At 41.3% G+C, this 20,254-nt stretch overlaps 1 protein-coding gene across 1 annotated transcript in view; it reads left to right on the plus strand.

Annotated features, from left to right (window-relative positions):
* The first annotated feature begins 1,461 nt into the window (after window positions 1-1,461).
* LOC100583910 (zinc finger protein 429) overlaps window positions 1,462-20,254 on the plus strand; it is a 34,906-nt gene continuing 16,113 nt past the window's right edge. Inside the window, exon 1 of the mRNA XM_030809440.1 lies at window positions 1,462-1,962. Within this exon, the coding sequence (XP_030665300.1) occupies window positions 1,960-1,962 (3 nt within the window). The 5' untranslated portion in view covers window positions 1,462-1,959. The remainder of the gene's footprint in view (window positions 1,963-20,254) is intronic.

Consider the following 20,254-nt stretch of genomic DNA (forward strand, 5'->3'; position numbering starts at 1 on the left):
AGGTGCCTCTGTCGACAGCCCCAGAAGCAGAACCTCACTCCTAGAAACACAGTTGCCTAGTGAAAAGGCAGCTGATGATACATGTCTGAAGGAGCTCAGCCTAAATGGCTGACCATCTCAATTACAAGCGAATAAGTTTTGGATGGTTTGTTATGCTGCAATAGCTAACTAATACATGCACCCTGTGCAGATGGAATGCCAGGATTTAATGACAGGTTGATTACTAGTTACCTTCTGACAGTGGACACCCTAAAGGTACTTTTTTTTTTTTTCCTGATTTGAAGTTGGATGTCTCCTAAGACAATGTTTAGTAATGCAGAAATACAGGTAGACATGTATGTGTGTGATTGGTGCTTATACTCACACAGTACCCCACACCACAGGAGAAAACAGACAACCACAGCCTGACCATTAGAGCCAAGGCCAAATAGCAAAATAAGTTTGCCTTTAATTTATTTTCTTCATATCTAAAAGTTGGAGATTAAGACTGTGGACAGACCTGAACACATAGAGTTTTCTTCTCCTGTGGCCCCAGAATTTTTTGTTCACTGTCTGATCTCTGGATGAAAGGTGGACAACAGGTGGCAAACAGTGGTCTACCTGTGGTTATTTTATTCGTGCTGCCCTCTGCCCTTGCTATGGCCACTATCTGTCCCACCCTCAGAACCGAAGATAGATGTTAGTAGAGAGAGGCTGTCACCTCACCTCTGGCAGAAAAGGGATGTTCAGGGCCTCAACCCACCTGACATCAGAGCTGCACTTCAACATGGCAGCTGTTGGCCATGTGTGGCTCCTGAGCGCCTGGAATGTGTCTGATCTGAACTGCAATTTGCTAGAAAAGTAAAATACAGAGTTGGTTTTGAAGATTTAGTTCCAAAAATATATATAGTGCCTTAATAATTACATATTGCTGTGAACCCAGAAAATCTGAGACAGGTCTCAGTTAATTTAGAAAGTTTATTTTGCCAAGGTTGAGAACACACCTATGACATAGTTTAAGGAAGTCTTGAGGACACCTGCCCAAGGTGGTCAGGGAACATATTGGTTTTACACATTTTAGGGAGACATGAGACATCAATCAATATATGTAAGAAGTACATCGGTTCGGTCTGAAAAGGTGGGACAACTTGAAGCAAAGGCAGGAAGACATGAAGCTGGAGGGAGCTTCCAGGTCAGACAGGTGGTTACATTCTTTTGAGTTTCTGATTGGCCTTTAGTTTCCAGCTTGAGTTTTCCTTAGTAATTTTGGGGTCCCAAGATATTTTCCTTTCACATTGCTCACATATTAAAATGATAATATTTTAAACATATTGGGTTAGTTACATTATTACAATCAATTCCACGTGTTTGTTTCTTTTTAAAATTTGGCTACTAGATAATTAAAAATTCACATGTGGCTCACATTTTATTTCAGAAGACTGCCTCCTTTTTAAAATCTCAGGCTGCCTGCTCAAAGGACCAGAAGCCAGGAAGGTGATAAAAGCTAAAATTTAAAAGTAATTGTTATTATATTCTTTTCATTTGTGACTAGCCATATAGTATATTATTTATAAAGGCATATGACCTTATACACAAGGTTCAATGCAAACACCCTCTAGGGTGGGCCTGGCTCGGCTCGGAGGAAAGCCTGCCTGAAAAAGCTGCAGCTAGGCTGTCACTCTTCATTCAGCCCAGCAACTCATCACACCCTCTGTCACTCAGGGCCTGAGGGGGCGGGCCTTAAACATTATCCAATCAGGGATGCTGGGCTGGGTACAGTCCAATCAGGCACGCAGCTGGAGCGGACAGGACGGTTTCCGGAATATGGCGGGGCGTTTGGCTCTCGCTCCAGCCAGAGCTCCAGGTCTCGTTTTCATTTCTGTGTCCTCTGTTCCTAGAGGTCCAGCCTGTGTGGCCCTGTGACCTGCAGATATTGGGAGATCCACAGCTAAGACTCCAGGACCCCCTGGAAGCCTAGAAATGGTGAGAGTGCCGGGTCTGACATCCCGAGAGAGGGGTGGGGCTGGTCGGAACCGTGGGAAGTGGCCGTGGCGGACTTAGGTCTCCCCGCAGTCAGTTCCACAATCTGCGCCTGGAATTCTCCTTGCCCAGCTCGGCTTCAGTCCCCTTCAGCCATAAGATGGCGACTGTGCTGACAGCCGGGCCCCGGGCGTCCTGTCTTCCCTCCGCGGTGACTGTGCCTGACCTGTAGCCCTGTCTGGGGAGCTCTGCACGCGGAATTCTGCAGTCTCTCCCAGATTGTGCAAGAACCATGGGAGGGGCGTCAGGGTAGAATAGTGACTCGGGGTGCGGGTTCATGAGCGGGAAGAGCTTTGGTCCGTCGGGTTCCCAGTTCCCATTCTCTCCTATTAAAAATCTATAGGAGAGGCCGGGCGCGGAGGCTTACGCCTGTAATCCCCGCAGTTTGCTGAAGGCGGGCGGATCACTGAGGTCCGGCATTCGAGAACAGCCTGGCCAACATGGTGAAATCCCATCTCTGCTAAAAATACAAAAATTAGCCGGGTGCGGCGGCTGTAATCTCAGCCATTTGGGAGGCTGAGGCACGAGAATCGCTTAAACCCAGGAGACCAAGATTGTGCCATTGCACTCCAGGCTGGTTGACACAATGAGACTATCTCAAAAAAAAAAAAAAAAAGGGAGTCACCGCAAAATATTAAAGAATTTAATCAAAGAGTGGTTCTAAAATTGTAAAGCACCCAGCTGTGGGATGTAGTTTGTGGTCCTTTGGAGGAGCTTGAAGGAAAGACTTTGTGCATGATACAAAAACGCAAATTCAGTAATTGGTTAGGTAGGGTTACGTAGTTTCTTAATTTCCGTCTTCAGCTTACAAAATTTCCTAGTTATGTAATCAGAGCTTAATTCCAGTTAATAGTTTGTTAACCCTGTATTTGTTTTTCCCAATGTAGTAATTTACAAAAAAAAAGCATTTGAGTTACTTTTTTTTTTTTTTTTTTTGAGACGGAGTTCGCTCTTCTTGCCCAAGCTGGACTGCAGTGGCGCGATCTCGGCTCACTGCAACCTCCGCCTCTGTGTTCAAGTAATTCTCCTGCCTCAGCCTCCCGAGTAGCTGGGATTACAGGCAGGCACCACCACGCCCGGCTAATTTTGTATTTTTAGTAGAGACGGGGTTTCTCCGTGTTGGTCAGGCTTGTCTCGAGCTCCCGACCTCGGGTGATCCGCCCATCTCGGCCTGCCAAAGTGCTGGGATTACAGGCGTGAGCCACCGCACCCGGCTTGAGTTAGATTTTTTGAAAGTAGGAATTCAGGGACTACAGCCACCTCAGGCGAATTGCCTACCTCTTAACTATTTTCACTCCCTACACAAAACTGATCTTCCCCTGCATTTTTCACAGGTGTCCTAAGCAGGGTGTCAAGTCTACCCCCACGCCCCCCATTCCTCCAGCCTAACGGTGGCTTGCAGTAAAATACAAAATTTCCATTTCCTCCTGACAATCCCAAATGCCAACTCCCCCTCCCTAATTCACACTATTAACTATTTGTTCTTTAGTGTACATTTTTGATACTGTATTTTAATTAAACATTTTTTGACAAAGCATTGGATGGCACATTTAAAAAGATTTGTTTTCTGTTTATAAATATTTTCCATAAGAAAACAAGGAATAATCTTCTGACATTGTATTGTAAAAAAATCTTTGTCTCTTTTCCTTTTATCTTCCCTAGGCATACAGATCTTATGAGAATGTTTTGACATCAAGGTTTTTATTGGAATTTTTGTGGGGTGATGTGTCCTCAGCCACCCTTTAGTTTTTTTCCTGGTCCTGGGTTCCAGTACTGTCTGTGAATAAACCAAGATATCAGTCATGGCTGTGTCTGCAAGACCGTCTAATGAATATTAATTCCTGGGTCATTTTCTCCCATAGGACAACCTGTGGTATGGAGTGTAGCCTCTCAAGGGAGCAGGTGGATGCCCTGGGGCTGAGAGGAATCTCCTGGTGTACTTTTCCTTTGAAAGGCTAACCCCTTCAGATGTTAAGACTGTCTTCACCCAGCCCGACTTTCCTTTCTTTGGGCCACGTTGCTGGTCACCCAATCAAATGCTGGTATCGAGTTGAAAACAGAAATAATGTCTGACCCCTTGATTCTCTACAATTTGTGAAAAAAAGACTAGTATCTCTGCCAGGCACGGTGGCTCACACCTGTAATCCCAGCACTTTGGGAGGCCAAGGTGGGTGGATCACCCGAGGTCAGGAGTTTGAGACCAGCCTAGCCAACATGATGAAATCCCGTCTGTACTAAAAATAGAAAATTAGCCAGGCATGGTGGTGCATGCCTGTAATCCCAGCTACTCAGGAGGCTGAGGCAGGAGAACCCAGGAGGCCGAGGTTGCAGTGAGCCGAGATCGTGCCATTGCACTCCAGCCTGTGCAACAAGAGCGAAACTCCATCTCAAAAAAAAAAAAGGAAGGTGGTATCTCAAAAGACAAAAGAAACCCTGACCCCGGTGAGATGAGGCAAGAAATTGCAAAGTAAAATGCACTTGGGAACTTACTGGAACATAGAGCAGTCAGAGGGTGGTTATTGAGTACTTAAGTGAGCAGGATGGGTGGGAGAATCTCTCAAGTGATTGAACTTGACACATGAGTCGGACACATCTGTTTTCTTATCAAGCACTGCCACTCCCTGGGTTTGCCACTTTGAAAAGATTTGTTCACTTATATTGACTTCAATTTTTTAACTCTAAATTGCAATTTATTAGTAGAGCTTGAAAGGTAAGAAAATATTTACAAAGGGCATAAAAGAGGTGAGTTTCAGAAAAATCTAATTTTTTTTGTTAAAAATTCTCATGTACCTTTTTCTTTCTTAGAGTGAGTTTAGAAATTTTCTCAGGCATATTTTTTTATGGCTGGGTGATTTCAAACAGAATTCCAAGGTTTAGATTTTGGAATGCTACCAAGGAAAAGAATAGGGAAAAATCTCTTCCATTTTGGCTGTAGAAAATGAATGCATTTCCAGAAGAAAATGTTGTAGATAATAGGTGAGTTACATGAATTCATGAAAACATCAGTTGTTTTTGCAGGGTAAATTTCTGACAGTAAATATCTCTATTCTATATCCTGTTATCTTTATTTCAGAGTTTAGTGCTATATTTTTTAGATGGAACTTGGTACCTACTAGAAGTGTTCCCATATGACTAATTGTTTACTACTTTTTTTTTTTTTTTTTTTTTTTGAAACGGAGTCTTGCTCAAGGCTGGGGTGCAGTGGTGCGATCTTGGCTCACTGCAACTTCTGCCTCCTGGGTTCAAGCAATTCTCCTGCCTCAGCCTCCCGAGTAGCTGGAACTACAGGCGCACACCATCACACTCGCTTATTTTTGTATTTTAGTAGAGACAGGGTTTCACCTTGTTGCCCAGGCTTGTCTCGAACTCCCGAGCTCTGGCAATCTGCCCCTCCTAAAGTGCTAGGATTACAGGCGTGAGCCACCCTGCCCGGCCTACTACATGATTTTTAATGGAAATAATAAAATAATACATTTATAAAGGAATAGATACTTTTGCTTTTCTTACTGAGGTATGAAATGTAAGCATTGTAAAATTGCCTTGTTTTATGTGAACATTGAGTAATTTTGCTGGATTTTTCGAACACTTAGTTTCAAAGACCAAGTGAATAACTCTGACATGGAAATTAAAACTTGAGCCCAGTGACTCCAAGCTAAGGCTAATATCGAGGCTGCAAAAGAAGGTTATTTAAGGTCCAGTTAGTTCTTTCTGGGGAGCCTCCCCTGCAGATATCCCCGCCTGCTCACCCCAGCCATGGAAGGAGCCTTTATCTTGAGAGAAGCTACAGAGCCCTGGAAAGCTGGGGACCCACAGGCAGATACAGTTAAGGTTAAGTTGGAGGGGAACTGGGAGGATCTTACTGAAGATAAAGTTGTCCTTGTTTTGAGACAGTTTTTAGACTTTGTAAAATAGAACAAAGGTAGATTTGTGTAAAAAAAAGAAAATTGAATTACCAAGGAGTATTGCAACAGGAGGAAGTACCAACCATAAGAGCTTTAAGGATTGCAAAGTTTAGGCAGACAAGGGCTTTCTTTCTTTTTTTTTTAAATAATTTATTTTTTTATTTTTATTTTTTTTTTTTGAGATGGAGTCTCGCTCTTGTTGCCCAGGCAGGAGTGTAGTGGCATGATCTCTGCTTACTGCAACCTCCACCTCCCGGGTTCAAGTGATTGTTATTACTCAGCCTCCCAAGTAGCTGGGATTACAGGCGCCGGCGACCATGCCCGGCTGACATTTGTATTTTTAGTAGAGGCAGGGTTTCACCATGTTGGCCAGGCTGGTCTCAAACTCCTTACCTCAGGTGATGACAAGGGCTTTCTTTCATAGGGGTGAGCAAACAAGATTAGAAAAAAAGTTGGGAGGGGAATGGCAAATGGACGGTAAAAACATCAGATTCTAGATCAGAGAATGTTTTATCCTGAGGTCAGCATGTTCTTAGAAGGGAAATAGAATGGGGTTGTATGTTGGCTCAGACTGAGGGTAGCCCCAAGTCCAGGAACCTCTGGGAAGGAGATAAATTTAAGTGAGGTCTGATATGGAAGTACAGGAAAGTGGTCCCAATCCAGACTCCAAGATAGGGTTCTTTGATCTCACGCAAGAAAGAATTTAGAGTGAGTTCATAGAGTAAAGTGGAAGCATGTTTATTAAGAAAATAGAGGAATAAAACAATTGCTACTTCACAGACATAGCATCCCAGAGGGCTGCTGGTTGACCACTTTATGGTAATTTCTTGATTATAGACCTGATACTGCATTGGCATTTGTAAACTGTTATGGCACTGATGGGAGTGTGGCAGTGAGGACAATCAGAGGTTACTCTCAGGGCCATCTTGGTTTTGGTGGGTTTTAGCTGGCTCATTTACTGCAGTCTATCAGCAAGGTCTTTATGACCTGTATCTTGTGCCAACCTCTTATTATGCGACTTAGAATGCCTTAACTGTGGGCCGTGGCACGGTAATCCCAGCACTTTGGAAGGCTGAGGTGGGTGGATCACCTGAGGTCAGGAGTTTGAGACCAGCCTGACCAACATGATGAAACCCCATCTCTACTTAAAAAAATACAAAAATTAGCCAGGCATGGTGGTGGGCGCCTGTAATCCCAGCTACTTGGGAGACAGAGGCAGGAGAATCACTTGAACCGGGGAGGTGGAGGTTACAGTGAGCCGAGATCGCGCCACTGCATTCCAGCCTGGACGACAGAGCAAGACTCCATCTCAAAAAAAAAAAAAAAAAAAGAGGAGGAAAGAATGCCTTAACTGTTTGGGAATGCAGCCCAATAAGCTCTGGTTTAAATGCCTCTGACAGAAGTATTTTATTTTTACCACTGAAGACAAATTCAGCCACCATTTTTATGAGAGCAAGAAGAAAATGTGCAGAGTCTATGTCTGGCTTATGTGACAGGTAAGAATAGAGAGCACCATCTAAGTCTTCTGTCGCACACGCTGGAGTGCAGCGGCGTGATCTCGGCTTACTGCAAGCACCACCTCCTGGGTTCACACCATTCTCCTGCCTCAGCCTCCCAGTAGTTGGGACTACAGGCGCCTGCCACCATGCCCAGCTAATTTTTTCTGTTTTTCAGTAGAGACGGAGTTTCACCGTGTTAGCCAGGATGATCTGGATCTCCTGACCTCATGATCGCCCGCCTCAGCCTCCGAAAGTGCTGAGATTACAGGCGTGAGCCACCGCACCCGGCCCTAAGTCTTAATGGGAATGGGGTTTCTTTCCATAAACTGTTTCTGGTACACATAAAGGATAGAGAATTTTATTAATCACAGCTATTTTCCATGATTATCCACGTGCTTTTTATTTTCCCACCTCTTTTCTTTGTCCTATACATTTCTTCCATTTGACTTCTCCTGGATTTTATATTTTATAATAAACTGGTAAACGTAACTACAGTGTTTGTTGAGTTCTCTGAGTAGTTCTGTCCAATTATTAAACTTCATAGAGGTTATGAAAGTCCTGAATTTTTAAACAGTAGCTCAGAAGCATAGATGGGCCCGTGGGGTTTGTGACTGGCATCTCCAGTAAGGACAATGTTGTGGGACCAAGCCCTGAATCAGGGTCTGTGCTGACTCTGGGTGGTGTCAGAATTCAAATGTTAGACATTGAGTTGCTGTTGGAGAATTGCTTGGTGTTAAGCAAACTCTACAGATTTGGTGCCAGAAGAAAGATATCACAGAGGCCTGTCCTGGAATAAAACTCTTGGTATCTGGAAATGGGAGGCTCTGCTCTCCTGTACACAGGCTTTCACACTGCCCATTGTCCTGTGATTCCAGGTGTCCTCTTAGGGTAAGAGAGGATGAAAGAGGGAACGATCTCTGATGACAGACCCCCTTTTCCTGCAGCTGCCACCACGTGATTCCCACCCACTCACATACACACCCACTAGACATTGACATGTCCACATCCCTCCCAGAATGAGGCGCCACCCTCAGGAACTTCACCACAGCATTTTTGATCCCAGTGTTCCTTCCCAGAAATGCACAAAAGTGTCTACAAGTGTCCTGGAATATTCCTACTCCCAGACACAATCTGCAACAGCAACCTCTTTTTCTCCACCAACTTAGGGTTCTGGGCCACCTGTTCGTAATCTCGTCTGCATCCATGGACCTAGAAATAAATCAGTACAGCCCCACCTGGGCCACTATCTGTAGCACAAACCAGTCTTTTCACCTACATAGCACTCTCCCCAACTAATAGAACTTTTTTCCTTTTAAATTTTATTTTTGGTCTAGGGGTACACATGCAGGTTTATCATATAGATAAAATTGTGTCATGGAAGTTTAATGTAGATTATTTTGTCACAGGTACTAAGCATAGCATCAAACAGGTATTGTTTCTGAATCTCTTTGTCCTCCCACCCTCCAACCTCAACTAGGCCTCAGTGCTTCTTGTTCCTCTCTTTGTGTCCATGTCTGCTTGTTATTTAGCTCTTATAAATGAGAACATGCATTTGGTTTCTTGTTTCTGCATTAGTTTTCTAAGGATAATGGGTTTCACCTCCATTCATGTTGCTGCAAAGGACATGATCTTGTTCTTTTTTTTTAAAATAACCACACAGCATTCCATGATGTTTATATACCATGTATATTTTATACACACACACACACACACACACATGCGCACACACACATATATATATATATATTATTTTATTTTATTTTTGAGATGGAGTCTAGGTCTGTTACCCAGGCTGGAGTGCAGTTTTGCAATCTGGGCTCATTGCAACCTCCACCTCCCAGATTCAAGTGATTTCTCCTGCCTCAGCCTCCTGAGTAGCTGGGATCACAGGCATGCACCACCACACCCAGCTAATTTTTGTATTTTTAGTAGAGACGGGGTTTTGCCATATTGGCCAGGCTTGTCTCGAACTCCTGACCTCAAGTGATCCGCCCACCTCAGCCTCCCAAAGTGCTGGGATTACAGGCATGAGCCACTGTGCCTGGCCACCGTATATATTTTTATTTTTTTAATTATTTTGTTTTATTTCATTTTATTTTTTGAGATGGAGTCTTGCTCTGTCACCCAGGCTGGAGTGCAGTGGCATGATCCCCGCTCACTGCAGCCTCCACCTCCCAGGTTCAAGTGATTCTCCTGCCTCAGCTTCCCAAGTAGCTGGGATTACAGGTGTGCACCACCACGCTTGTCTAATTTTTGTATTTTTAGTAGAGACAGGGTTTCTCCATGTTGGCCAGACTGGTCTCGAACTCCTGACCTGAAGTGATCCCCCTGCCTTGGCCTCCCAAAGTGCTGGGATTACAACTGTGAGCCACTGTGCCTGGCCTTTTTTTTTTTTTTTTCTTTTTTACTTTTTTGTAGTAGCCATTCTGACTGATGTGAGATGGTATCTCACTGTGATTTTTCTTTGCATTTCTCTACTGATTAGTGATAAGAAAGAAATACTCATCAAATGCTCGTTAGCCACATGTATATCTTCTTTAGAAATGCATCTGTTCATGTGCTTTGCCTACTTTTTAATAGGGTTGTTTTTTCTTGTAAATTTAAGTTCCTTTTGAATTCTAGATATTAGACCTTTGTCAGAAGCATAGTTTGCAAATGTTTTCTTTTATTCTGTAGATTGTCTGTTTACTCTGATTTTTTTTGTGTGTGTGGTTTTTTTTGTTTTTTGCTGTGAAAAAGCTCTTTAATTAGGTCGCATTCATCAATTTTTGCTTTTGTTCCAATTGCTTTTGGTATCTTCATCATAAAACTTTGCCAGTTCCTATGTCTAGAATGGTGTTTCCTAGGTCATCTTCCAGTATTTTTTATTTAAGTCTTTAATTCATCTTGAGTATATTTTTGTATATGGTGTAAGAAAGGGGTGCTGTTTCAGTCTTTTACATAGTGTTAGCTAGTTATTCTAGCACCGTTTATTAAACAAAATTCTTCTGATGTTCCTCTTGTCAGCTTTGTCAAACATCAGATGGTCATAGGTGTGCAGCGTTATTTCTGGGCTCTCTATTATGTGGCATTGGTCTATGAGTTTGCTTTTGTACCAGTACCATGCTGCTTTGGTTTCTATCGCCCTGTAATATAGTTTGAAGTTGGGTAAAGTGATGCAATGCCTCCAGCTTTGTTTTTTGTTTTTTTTTTATTTTATTATTATTTTTTATTTTATGGAGACCTAGTCTCGCTTGATTCCCCAGGCTGGAGTGCAGTGGATCAATCTTGGCTCACTGCAATCTCTGCCTCCTGGATTCAAGCGATTTTTCTGCCTCAGCCCCCCGAGTAGCTGGGACTACAAGCATGTGCCACTATGCCCTGCTATCATTATTATTATTATTATTGTATTTTTAGTAGAGACGGGGTTTCACCATGTTAGCCAGGATGGCTTCAATCTCCTGACCTTGTGATCCGCCCGCCTCGGCCTCCCAAGGTGCTGGGATTACAGGCGTGAGCCACCGTGCCCAGCCGCTTTGTTCTTTTTGCTTAGGATTGCATTGGCTATTTGGGCTTTTTTTGTTGTTCCATATGAATTTAAAAATAGTTTTTAGTTGTGTTAAGAATGTTTTTGGTAGTTTGATAGAAATGGCATTATTTCTGTGTATTTCTTTGAGCAGTATGGTTATTTTAATGATACTGATTTTTTTCTGTCCATGAGCATAAAATAGTTTTTGATTTGTTTGTGTCAGTTCTGACTTCTTTAAGAAGTGTTTTGTAGTTCTTGTTGTGGAGACTTCTCACCACCCTGGTTAGCTGTATTTCTAGATATTCTATTCTTTTTGTGGCAGTTGTGAATGGAATTGTGTTTTTGATTTGGTTTTTGGCTTGGATATTGTTGATCTGCCGAGATGCTACTGATTTTTGTACATATATTTTGTATCCTGAAACTTTGCTGAAGTTGTTTTTCAGTCTAAAGAGCTTTTGCACCAAGACTATAGGATTTTCTAAATACAGAATCATGTCATCTGCAAACAGGGTTAGTTTCATTTCCTCTCTTCCTGTTGGGATGCCTTTTATTTATTTCTCTTGCATGATTGCTCTGGCCAGGACTTCCAACTCTATGTTGAATAAAAGTAGTGAGAGAAGTCATCCTTTTCTTGTGCCAGTTTTTAAGAAGAAATGCTTCCAGCCTGCATCCATTCAGCAGGTTGGCTGTGGATTTGTCACAGATACCTTACTATTTTGAACTATGTACCTTCAGTGCCTAGTTTGTTGAGGGTTCTAAACATGAAGAATGTTACATTTTATTGAAAGCTTTATCTACGTCTATTGAGATAATCTTGTGTGTTTTGTCTTTAGTTCTGTTTATGTGATGAATCACGTTTATTGACTTGTGTATGTTGAACCAACCTTGCATCCCAGGGATAAAGCCTACTTGATCATAGCAGATTAGCTTGTTGATGTGCTGCTGGATTCAATTTTACAGTATTTCATTGAGGATTTTTGCATCAGTGTTCATGAGGAATTTTTGCCTGAGTTTTCTTTTTTTCGTTTTATCTTTGCCAGGTTTTGGTATCAGAATGATGCTGTTACTATATAATGAGCGGGGGAAGAGTTTCTTCTCAATTTTTTGTAGTAGTTTTAGGAAGTATAATACCAGCTTTTCTTTGTACATCTAGTAGAATTCAGCTGTGGATCTGTGAGTCCTGGGCTTTTTTTTGGCTGGTAGGCTATTTACTAATTCAATTTTGGAGCTTGTTATTGTTCTGTTCTGGGCTCCAATTTCTTTTTGTTTGGTATTGGAAGAATGTATTTGCCCAGAAATTTATCCATTTCTTTTAGGTTTTTTTTTAGTTTGTGTGTATAGAGATGTTTATAGTAGACTTCAGTAGTTATTTGTATTTTTGTGGGGTCAGTAGTAATGACCCGTTTGTCATTTCTTTTTTTTTTTTTTTTTGAGATGGAGTCTTGCTCTGTCACCCAGGCTGGAGTACAGTGGCTCGATCTCAGCTCACTGCAAGCTCCGCCTCCCAGGTTCACACTATTCACCTGCCTCTGCCTCCCGAGTAGCTGGGACTACAGGCACCCACCACTATGCCTGGCTAATTTTTTTTTTTTTTTTTGTATTTTTAGTAGAGACAGGGTTTCACCATGTTAGCCAGGGTGGTCTGTATCTCCTGACCTTGTGATCCACCCACCTCGGCTCCCAAAGTGCTGGGATTACAGGTGTTGTCATTTCTTATTGTGTTTATTTGAATCTTCTTACTTCACTAATCTTGCTAGTCGTTTATCTTATTGATTTATTTAAAATATTTAACTCCTGGATTTCTTGATCTTTTGTATGACTTTTTATGTCTAAATCTCCTTCAGTTCTGATCTGATTTTGGTTATTTCTTGTCTTCTGCTAGCTCAGGGGCTGGTTTGTTCTTGCTTCTCTTAATACTTTTATTTATGATGTTAGATTGTTAAATTGAGATCTTTCTACCTTTTTGATGTGAGCATTTAGTGCTGTAAATTCTCCTTTTAACACCACATTAGCTGTGTTGGAGAGATTCTGGTGTGTTGTATCACTGTTCTCATTTGTTTTAAAGAGCTTCTTGATTTGTGCCTTAATTTCATTATTTACCCAAAAGTCATTCAGATGAAGGTTGTTTAATTTTCATGTAATTGCGTGTTTTCAAGTGTTTTTCTTTGTATTGAATTATATCATTTTTTTTCTTTTTTTTGAGATGGAGTCTTGCTCTGTTGCCCAGGCTGGAGTGCATGGCACCATCTCGGCTCACTGCAACTTCCACCTCCCAGGTTCAAGTGATTCTCCTGCCTCAGCCTCCTGAGTAGCTGGGACTACATACGTGCGCCACCACGCCTGGCTAATTTTTTTTTTTTTGTATTTTTAGTAGAGATAGGGTTTCACTGTGTTAGCCAGGATAGTCTCGATCTCCTGACATCGTGATCTGCCTGCCTCAGCCTCCCAAAGTGCTGGGATTACAGGCATGAGACATCGTGCCCAGCCCTGAATTATATATTTATCTTTATCAAGTTGTGGTCTAAGTGAGCATTTGATATGATTTTGGGATTATTGAATTTCGCTGAGGATTGTTGTGTTTCTGATTGCGTGGTCAGTTTTAGAGTATGTGACACATGGTGATGAGAAAGATATATATACTCTGTTGGTTTCAGATAAAGAGTTTCATATATGTTTATTAGAATGATTTGGTCAAGTGTTGAGTTTAGGTTCTGATATCTTTGTTAATTTTCTGCCCCAACTGAGGTGGGAAATTAAAGAAAATAAAATTAAAAAGAAAAAGAAACAAGGTTTCTTGTATTAGGCTGACTTATCCTAGAGGCAGTAACAGGCACAGCCCACATCCAGGAAAAGTCTTGATAACACTATCTAATAAGCCAGGGCTGGAAAGAATGTGCTCTGGAGACTCTCCCAGCATTCCCTCAACATAGGGAGAAGAGAAACAAATTTTCCTTTCTCTTATGATTCTGTTTTTCATTTAAGCAGCACAGTGAAGGTCATGAGATGCCTGAGCAGGCCTGGATTGCAGCCACCTAGGTGCCATAGTGAAGGCTATAAGATAAGCCCATGCAAGGCACTAGAGCAAGCCTAGGTAACAGCCATCTGAGCCACATAGCAAGAGTCATATATAAGTCTGAGTTATAAACCTGTCATAGTATGATTAACTGCTTTTGTTCTGTTTCTGTATCCTTGCTTTCACATCACTATGCTTTGTGCCACTGTAGGCTTGTTTCAAGTTAGCCCACCCCCTTTAGAAGTGTATATAAAAGTTAAATGCTGTCTTTGTCCTTGGCCCACTGGGTCTGAGTGCACTCAATAAAATCCTCATTTTCCACCTATCGGTCTCTCCAGTCTCCTAATTCCCACAACACAGTGATCTAAGTGTCTGTGGAGTGTTGTAGTCTCCTACTATTGTGTCAGAGTCTACATCTCTTTATAGGTCTTCTAAGAACTTACTGTATTCATGTGCACCCATGAATTTTTTTTTTTTTTTTTTTGAGGCAGTTTCACTTTGTTGCCCAGGCTGGAGTGTAGTGGCATGAACTCAGCTCACTGCAACCTCCTGGGTTCAAGCAATACTTGTGCCTCAGCCTACTGAGTAACTGGGATTACAGGCACCTGCCACCATGTTTGGTTGGTTTTTGTTTGTATTTTAAAAAGATGGAGTTTCACCATCTTGGCCAGTCTGACCTCAAACTCCTGAGCTCAGGCAATCCACCTGCCTCCGCCTCCCAAAGTGCTAGGATTACAGGCGTGAGCCACTGCGCCCAGCCAACACCCATGGATGTTTTTAGAACACATTTTTCTCTTCTGCTTTTTCCTTCATAAACATTCTTTCAAGTGTATACAGGGTGCCCAAGGCTACACCTTAGATACCCAAATCCTGTGTCTACTAAAATTCAGATGTCCAAGGGTTCAAGGACGTGTCCAGAGACTTGGTGGTTGTAGGAGAAAATATAAATTAAAAATAAGAGGCTTTATTCTCCTACCTGAAAATAATGAAAGATATTTTGTTCTTTTTTCTTAAAGCATTTAGATTATATGTAGATATTTTTCTCTGATTTTTGGAAATATATGTAAATCATAGTAACAGCTAAATAAACCATTTGTCATTTTTTTTGATTCAGGGTTGTCTTTCTGTAGGACCTCATAACCATTGCTTTGTTTTTGCTTTGGGAAAGGTTTTATTTTACTTTTTCATTTTTAGTCTTGTAAAGTAGACACAGAGTTGTTTAGATTAAAGCTTATTTGAAGAGTACACAAACGTTGAGCACAAAGATAATAAAGACTAGAAAATACTAAGTTCCTTTGAGAGAAAAGTGATTATCCAAGGTAATTATCTGATATTTTCAGTCTGAAGTACTTACACAGAAAAAGCAAGAACAGTTCAGTGTATAAACTGAAAAGTGGAGTCTGTAGTTGTACTTTGGTTTCTATTTACTACTTCAGAACAATTAACATAGTTATTATGTGTAGTGTTTGTCAGCAACCTGCATTCATATTAATTAAATAGCATTTTCTATAATAGTATGAATATAAGGCCACAATATTTACTTTGAATACCTTAAATAGGCACTTCAATATTGTTCTTTTTACTTTTGAAATATAAAGTGTTTTAACTGAATTATAGTTACAGACAATGTTTAAAAGTTCTACAGACATTATGACTAGTACACAAAAATCATTTATACATAGATATTTGTATCTGACATCCAAGGAAAACTCACTACAAAATTGTTACAGTAGATATTAGTCTGAAATGCTTATTAATTTCTCCAAAAGGACTAATTATATGTGAGCATGGTTTCAGTGTCTTATTTCACTAAATTTGAATGCTGCTATTACAGGACAAATCAACATGATGAGTGATGTGGCCACCCAAAACCATAATAGCTCTTTAGTTAGCTATGTTTCAATCTCAAATACATTCCACTATATAAACAAAGTCAGGTTCCAATTCTTATCAAAAAGCTCTAGTGGAAGTTGTCACATGTATTTCAAAATAGATCCCCCATTCGATGGCTAGGAGATAAGAGAGCAACAGACATGTAAGAAAAACCTTATGAAATTCTACTGTGAGCCGGGCGCGGTGGCTCACGCTTGTAATCCCAGCACTTTGGGAGGCCGAGGCAGGCGGATCACGAGGTCAGGAGATCGAGAGCACGATGAAACCCCGTCTCTACTAAAAATACAAAAAATTAGCCAGGCGTGGTGGTGGGCGCCTGTAGTCCCAGCTATTCGGAGGGGCTGAGGCAGGAGAATGGCGTGAACCCGGGAGGCGGAGCTTGCAGTGAGCCGAGATTGCACCACTGCACTCCAGCCTGGGCGACAGAGCGCGACTCCATCTCAAAAAAAAAAAAAAAAAAAAAATTCTACTGAGAATATGCCCTTTTTCTTCATAATGCTCATGTTTCTCATGCTGACAATAGCTGTGCATTTTGGGTGTTTTCAGAGAAATTCCTTTTAGGGTAATATTTTCTGGCATACTTGATCAATCTTGTATCTAATCTGAGTTTTCTTCTTAAGATGCTTTTAACTTACTTTGTTCTCAGTAGAATCTTGCTGAGATGGAGAACTGTTTTTCTCTCTAATGCTTTGGGTGTCTGTTTCAGAGGCCTGTTAATATCCTCTGGTTTGTGTGAATTAGGTGGGCTGTCACAGTGAGAACTCTTGGAGCATCTACACTTATCTTGGAAATCCAGCAGTATTTTTTAATGTCACAATTATAACTAGAAACTGAAGCTGAAACACTGCTCCCATTCCCATTGTTATGAAGGCACCATTCTACCCAGGAGGCTTACAGGATCTCCTCTTGCATCTCAGGCTTTACTCTCTGATGCGGCACTAGAGTGCTGCTGTGGCAGTTGGGGTTCACGTATGATGTGAGCTGCCAGCTGTGAGCCCTGTGCTGTGAGCTGTGTTTCAGTGGCAGATGGTAGGAGTCAAGAGAGGACACTGGCCATCAGGAGAGGGTAAGCAGGAGTGCTGTAGCCCAGTGCTTAGGAAGTAGAGGAGCCATTGCTTTAAAATGTAAATAGCCAAAAAGATAGCACCCCATTCAGCCATTTCTGCAGGAGAGTGAGAGCCTACCTTCAGCAGGCACCTGGTTTCAAGTTGGAACATTGCCTCTGGTTGTGAAGATATGAAAAGTTTATTTTGTCATTGAATGTAACCCATTGGCATGCACAGATGGCCTCTCAAATTACCAGGTGAATTTAGGATAAACTGTATGACATGGTGCTGTAAGTTCTTCCACTTGTGGACTAATTATAATGACTTTTTCTGTCTTTGCAGTCTCTTAAGCAAATTGGCTGTGGTGCATGTCACATTCTGGTTTACTTGTGTATAAAAACTCTTTTGTTCTATCATTATGGAGTTTCTCTGCAGCTGGATACAATTTTTCTTTTAATTATATTTTCCAAACACTATCTAGAATTACCATACATGATATAAACATATCAGGTGCCAGCCAGGCTTTACTCTAGAGGGTACTTTTCCTCTCAGGCTTCCAGTCAACTCAAAATTGTGCTGCAAAGTGCATGCTGTCACTGGGCACCTCTAATCCCAGCACTTTGGGAGGCCAAGATGGGCAGATCACCTTGAGGTCAGGAGTTTGAGACCAGCCTGGCCAACATGGTGAAACCCTGTCTCTAAAAAAATACAAAAATTAGCCGGGCATGATGGCAGGTGCCTGTAATCCCAGCTACTTGGAGGCCGAGACAGGAGAATCGCTTGAACCCAGGAGGCAGAGGTTACAGGGAGCTGAGATCATGCCACTGCACTCCAGCCTGCGTGACAGAGTGAGACTCCATCTCAAAAAAAAAAAAAAAAAGTGAGCACTGGAGTAGAGTATTCTTGTCCTTCCTCTTACCCAAGAGCTAGCAAATCAGGACGGGTGATCCAGGTTCTGGAGCTCTGCCAGGGCAGTTCCATTTTCTATTTAGAATGAGCCAGAGTCTCTTCTGCCTTTCTTATTATTGGGCCATCAGCACAGGGTCACTGGGAACCCTCTCTCAATTAGCTAGGTATATTTCAGACATTTGATGATGTCCAGAGCAGAACCGTGTCAGGATGATAAGAGTGGTTAATTCCACTCCTGTTTCAGTATAAGAGAAATGAATCATCTTGTGTTTGTTTCTTTCCTCATACAAGAGACGTGTTTGGTTGGTACCCAGATGAGAGTTTCTCTAGTTTTCTGGTACTTTGGGTAAAAGACGAGGAGGAGGTCTGGAGACTCAAGCAGATAAACTAATTGGTTCATTAATATGACCATTGGAAAAAAAATGAAGCAGTCATGGTCCCTACCATCCAAAAACTCTTGGTTTAGACTATCAACTGGATAAATGGTTGAATGAAGCATCATATGGTTGGTACAATGAATAGATGTGCGCAAAAAAACTTGGGCTTTATTTGGGCCACTTTCTTTACATTGTTGTGACTTCTGATGTCATCAGCTGAAGGGATATTTATGGACAGAAGAGTTTTTATTATTATTTCTATTTTTCTTACCTTGTTAAGAATACATATTTATCTTCTAATAAAATTACCCTAGAAAACCTTAAGAGATTTGCTTAAATTGCTTATTAGTATATGTTATAAAATTGACAGGACAGTAGCTAAAGAAAATTAAAATTACACAAACTCTGGAATTTAAATTTTTCTTAGGTAAGTCTAGGAAAAACAGAACTGGAAGTACCCCCAGTGGCATAGAGAACAGAATTCTACACAGGGTCCACTCTGGCCCAGTTCTGTTCAGATTCGCCCTTTTTGGATGCCTTATTTTGGTCTGGCCCCACTCTGGAGTCTTGCTCACAGAACTCATTAGAAGAGATCAGAGTTTTGGGTGGTACATTTTGCTACCTTTCTAGAGCTGGTGCTCTGATTTTGTGAAACTCAAAAGCAGATAAATGGAAAAAAGTATGTATTTTTAATTTTTTAATTTTTATTAAAATCAGTGCTTGCCAAGACATTCCATTTAGCAACTTGTTTTCTATTCCTGCAGATCCAGTAGTTGCTCCACAAGTCACAATAAATTAAATGTAAACACAATAAAAATTCCTCTAAACTACATTAAACTCTTAATTTCTTTATTCCTCTCATCTGTCTATATTTAGCTTTTATTCTATACATTTTATTTTTTAAATATCAATGACAGAGAAACAGAAAAATTAAAATTCTGGGTCCTTTATCTAAATCCTGGGAATTATTAAACACTTAGTACCAGCTCCCAGGGCGTCATGAGGATGAAATCACATAGTATGTTATGCCCATAGTATGTTATGCCCAGCACAGTGCTCTGTAACATACTCTTGAGCACATAGTACCTGCTTAACCAACATTGCATTAGTACCTGTGCACATGCTATTTTTCAAATGCAAACTCATTCAGACACTGCTGCCTTCTGTTTGTTCTGTAAACTTTATTTTACTTTTTTTTTTCAGGTTTTTGAGAAGCTAATCTGTTATGAAAAGAGAGGTTTCTTCACGTTGACTTTTTTTTTCCATAAGTCACTGGTGTACAGGTGGTATTTGGTTACATGCATAAGTTCTTTAGTGGTGATTTGTGAGATTTTGGTGCATCCATCACCCAAGCAGTTTACACTGCACCCATTTGTAGTCTTCTATCCCTTGCCGTGCTCCCACTCTTCCCCGCAAGTCCCCAAAGTCCATTGTACCATTCCTATGCCTTTGTCTTTTCATAGTTTAGCTCCCACATATCAGTGAGAATAGAAAACCTTTTATCTGAGGAATGCAAATCCTCTTGTTAGGTCGGAGTAAAAGTTATTGTGGTTTTACCGTTTAATGTAACGGCAAAAACCACAATTACATTTGCACCAACCTAATAGTTGTCAAACTCAGACATTAAAATGAGAACACAATTATGTCTTTCTCTCCTCTTTGAACTATGTAGTTGTCTCTTGAAACTGTTTACTATTGCCACCAGTGGCTATAAATTAAACGAATAGTGCCACGCTGGACACTATAACCCATACTCTAAACCTTAACGATATATACCCAATTAATAATCAATTTTTTTCTGTAAATAAATAATTTCTGACAGACAACCTTGTATCAGCCCACTTTGGGGTGTCTCTCAGATCCTGCAGGAGCAGTCCGCTTCCTTCAGATGGTCTGTGGGTCCTCTTGGGATTGCTAGTTTGTTCTTGCAGTCAATCTGGAGCTAAAATTCACACTGTGAACCTCCACACACTTCTCTGTCCAAGTCGGAGCTGCAATCTAGTCCTGCCTCCCATCCGCCATGACTGAGCCCATTCCACTTTGGCTCTTTAAGTAAGTAGGCCACCTGTTCTGTAAACTTTAAAGTGT

The sequence above is a fragment of the Nomascus leucogenys genome, chromosome 3 (genome assembly GCF_006542625.1).
Source record: "Nomascus leucogenys isolate Asia chromosome 3, Asia_NLE_v1, whole genome shotgun sequence".
Classification (NCBI taxonomy): Eukaryota; Metazoa; Chordata; class Mammalia; order Primates; family Hylobatidae; genus Nomascus; species Nomascus leucogenys.